At 48.3% G+C, this 3759-nt stretch overlaps 1 protein-coding gene across 1 annotated transcript; it reads right to left on the bottom strand.

Moving 5' to 3' along the window:
- Positions 1-2556: 2556 nt before the first annotated feature.
- On the bottom strand, positions 2557-3345 carry LOC138352037 (histidine-rich glycoprotein-like). The gene has a single exon (XM_069304210.1). It carries the CDS (start codon positions 3343-3345, stop codon positions 2557-2559), a length of 789 nt encoding a protein of 262 aa, XP_069160311.1.
- Positions 3346-3759: the final 414 nt, after the last annotated feature.

The following is a 3759-nucleotide window of genomic DNA, read 5'->3' as shown; positions in this document are numbered from 1 at the left end:
AGTAAAGTGGAGAAAGTTGGTTTCCAGTGGTCTGTTGTGGTTGTAACTGTGCACTGTGTTAGATAATGTTCCAGTGGTCTGTTGTGGTTGTAACTGTGTACTGTGTTAGATAATGTTCCAGTGGTCTGTTGTGGCTGTAACTGTGCACTGTGTTAGATAATGTTCCAGTGGTCTGTTGTGGTTGTAACTGTGCACTGTGTTAGATAATGTTCCAGTGGTCTGTTGTGGTTGTAACTGAGCACTGTGTTAGATAATGTTCCAGTGGTCTGTTGTGGCTGTAACTGTGCATTGTGTTAGATAATGTTCCAGTGGTCTGTTGTGGCTGTAACTGTGCACTGTGTTAGATAATGTTCCAGTGGTCTGTTGTGGCTGTAACTGTGCACTGTGTTAGATAATGTTCCAGTGGTCTGTTGTGGCTGTAACTGTGCACTGTGTTAGGTAATGTTCCAGTGGTCTGTTGTGGTTGTAACTGTGCACTGTGTTAGGTAATGTTCCAGTGGTCTGTTGTGGTTGTAACTGTGCACTAATAGACTCTGTGGTATGTAAATGTCTACATTTCTTCTCTTAGTTGCAAGTTTTGCCTCATCGTCTGCGATGTCATTTCCTATTATTCCCACATGACTTGGCACCGAGTCGATAAGTCCCCGACGGCCTTGACGTTTGAGTGTTTGTATTAATGATATGACATGTGTGATGAGATTGATGTTGTCACGTATGTGTTCTTGTTGCAAGGTTGCAATGGTAGTTCTCGAATCTGTATGTACGATAACATGTTGGCGGTGTTCAGCAAGAACATGTTGCAAAGCCTTTGGAATGGCTAGCATCTCTGTAAATTTCAACACTTGGTTGATAATGTGGTGGTTGATGTGGTGGTTGATGTGGCGGTTGATGTGGCGGTTGATGTGGCGGTTGATGTGGTGGTTGATGTGGTGGTTGATGTGGTGGTTGATGTGGTGGTTGATGTGGCGGTTGATGTGGCGGTTGATGTGACAGTTGATGTGGTGGTTGATGTGGTGGTTGATGTGGTGGTTGATGTGGCGGTTGATGTGGCGGTTGATGTGGCGGTTGATGTGGCGGTTGATGTGGTGGTTGATGTGGTGGTTGATGTGGTGGTTGATGTGGTGGTTGATGTGGTGGTTGATGTGGTGGTTGATGTGGTGGTTGATGTGGTGGTTGATGTGGTGGTTGATGTGGCGGTTGATGTGGTGGTTGATGTGGCGGTTGATGTGGCGGTTGATGTGGCGGTTGATGTGGCGGTTGATGTGGCGGTTGATGTGACAGTTGATGTGACAGTTGATGTGGTGGTTGATGTGGTGGTTGATGTGGCGGTTGATGTGGTGGTTGATGTGGTGGTTGATGTGGTGGTTGATGTGGTGGTTGATGTGGTGGTTGATGTGGCGGTTGATGTGGTGGTTGATGTGGCGGTTGATGTGGCGGTTGATGTGGCGGTTGATGTGACAGTTGATGTGGTGGTTGATGTGGTGGTTGATGTGGTGGTTGATGTGGTGGTTGATGTGGCGGTTGATGTGGTGGTTGATGTGGCGGTTGATGTGGTGGTTGATATGGCGGTTGATGTGGCGGTTGATGTGGTGGTTGATGTGGCGGTTGATGTGGTGGTTGATGTGGCGGTTGATGTGGTGGTTGATGTGGTGGTTGATGTGGTGGTTGATGTGGCGGTTGATGTGGTGGTTGATGTGGTGGTTGATGACATTTGAGGAACTAATCATAAATGATGCATATTTTATTTATGAGCAATTATGACCCTTGAGTTGAGGTCTATAGAGGTGAGAGTCGCGTGCAGGGACCCGTGGAGCTTGGAGCCTTCCCCCCGCTGGTATTATGACCCTTATGTTAAGGTCTATAGAGGTGAGAGTGGCGTGCAGGGACCCGTGGAGCTTGGAGCCTTCCCCCTGCTGGTATTATGACCCTTATGTTAAGGTCTATAGAGGTGAGAGTGGCGTGCAGGGACCCGTGGAGCTTGGAGCCTTCCCCCTGCTGGTATTATGACCCTTATGTTAAGGTCTATAGAGGTGAGAGTGGCGTGCAGGGACCCGTGGAGCTTGGAGCCTTCCCCCTGCTGGTATTATGACCCTTATGTTGAGGTCTATAGAGGTGAGAGTGGCGTGCAGGGACCCGTGGAGCTTGGAGCCTTCCCCCTGCTGGTATTATGACCCTTATGTTGAGGTCTATAGAGGTGAGAGTGGCGTGCAGGGACCCGTGGAGCTTGGGGCCTTCCCCCTGCTGGTATTATGACCCTTATGTTGAGGTCTATAGAGGTGAGAGTCGCGTGCAGGTACCCGTGGAGCTTGGAGCCTTCCCCCTGCGGGTATTATGACCCTTATGGTAAGGTCTATAGAGGTGAGAGTCGCGTGCAGGGACCCGTGGACATCGCCTAACAATATAGACAGAAATATTAATGTTGATGTATCAAAAATTAGTGAATTTCACCGATTTCGAAATAATATATTCATCATTTTGTTAATAACAGTTAATTAGTAGAGATACAATGTAATTTATGAAATATATTATTTCAAGGAATTAACTTTAATATTTGTGTTATTTTATGGGATTTTTGACATCGTTGTCTTTTCTCCCTTGTTGAAGGTTAATTGGCCAGTGTGGTGAGAACATGAGGTGTTCTTCATGTTCACCACCACGTTGGTGTTCATGATCAGGGTAGTCTTCATGTTCACCAGGGTGTTCTTCGTGTTCACCAGGGTGTTCATGTTCACCAGGGTGTTCTTCGTGTTCACCAGGGTGTTCTTTATGTTCAGGGTGTTCTTCGTGTTCACCAGGGTTTTCATGTTCACCATGGTGTTCTTCATGTTCACCAGGGTGTTCTTCATGTGCACCAGGGTGTTCTTCATGTTCACCAGGGTGTTCTTCGTGTTCACCAGGGTGTTCTTCATGTTCACCAGGGGGTTCTTCGTGTTCACCAGGGTGTTCATGTTCACCAGGGTGTTCTTCGTGTTCACCATGGTGTTCTTCATGTTCACCATGGTGTTCTTCATGTTCACCAGGGTGTTCTTCATGTGCACCAGGGTGTTCTTCATGTTCACCAGGGTGTTCTTCGTGTTCACCAGGGTGTTCTTCATGTTCACCAGGAGGTTCTTCGTGTTCACCAGGGTGTTCATGTTCACCAGGGTGTTCTTCGTGTTCACCAGGGTTTTCATGTTCACCATGGAGTTCTTCATGTTCACCAGGGTGTTCTTCATGTGCACCAGGGTGTTCTTCATGTTCACGAGGGTGTTCTTCGTGTTCACCAGGGTGTCCTTCGTGTTCACCAGGGTTTTCATGTTCAGGGTGTTCACCAGGGTGTTCATCATGCTCACCAGGGGTGTTCATGTTCACCAGGGGTGTTCATGTTCACCAGGGGTGTTCATGTTTACCAGGGGTTTTCACCATGTTCACCAGGGGTGTTCACCATGTTCACCAGGGGTGTTCAGCATGTTCACCAGGGGTGTTCAGCATGTTCACCAGGGGTGTTCACCATGTCCACCAGGGGTGTTCATGTCCACCAGGGGTGTTCACCATGTCCACCAGGGGTGTTCACCATGTTCACCAGGGGTGTTCACCATGTTCACCAGGGGTGTTCACCATGTTCACCAGGGGTGTTCACCATGTTCACCAGGGGTGTTCACCATGTTCACCACGGGTGTTCACCATGTTCACTAGGGGTGTTCAAGTTCACCAGGCGTGTTCACCATTTTCACCAGGATGCTGGTTGATACCAGTGTACCAAACAGCTGGTGCAGCAAG

Source organism: Procambarus clarkii, chromosome 52 (assembly GCF_040958095.1).
Source record: "Procambarus clarkii isolate CNS0578487 chromosome 52, FALCON_Pclarkii_2.0, whole genome shotgun sequence".
NCBI lineage: Eukaryota > Metazoa > Arthropoda > Malacostraca > Decapoda > Cambaridae > Procambarus > Procambarus clarkii.
This window is presented reverse-complemented; position numbering and strand designations above follow the sequence as displayed.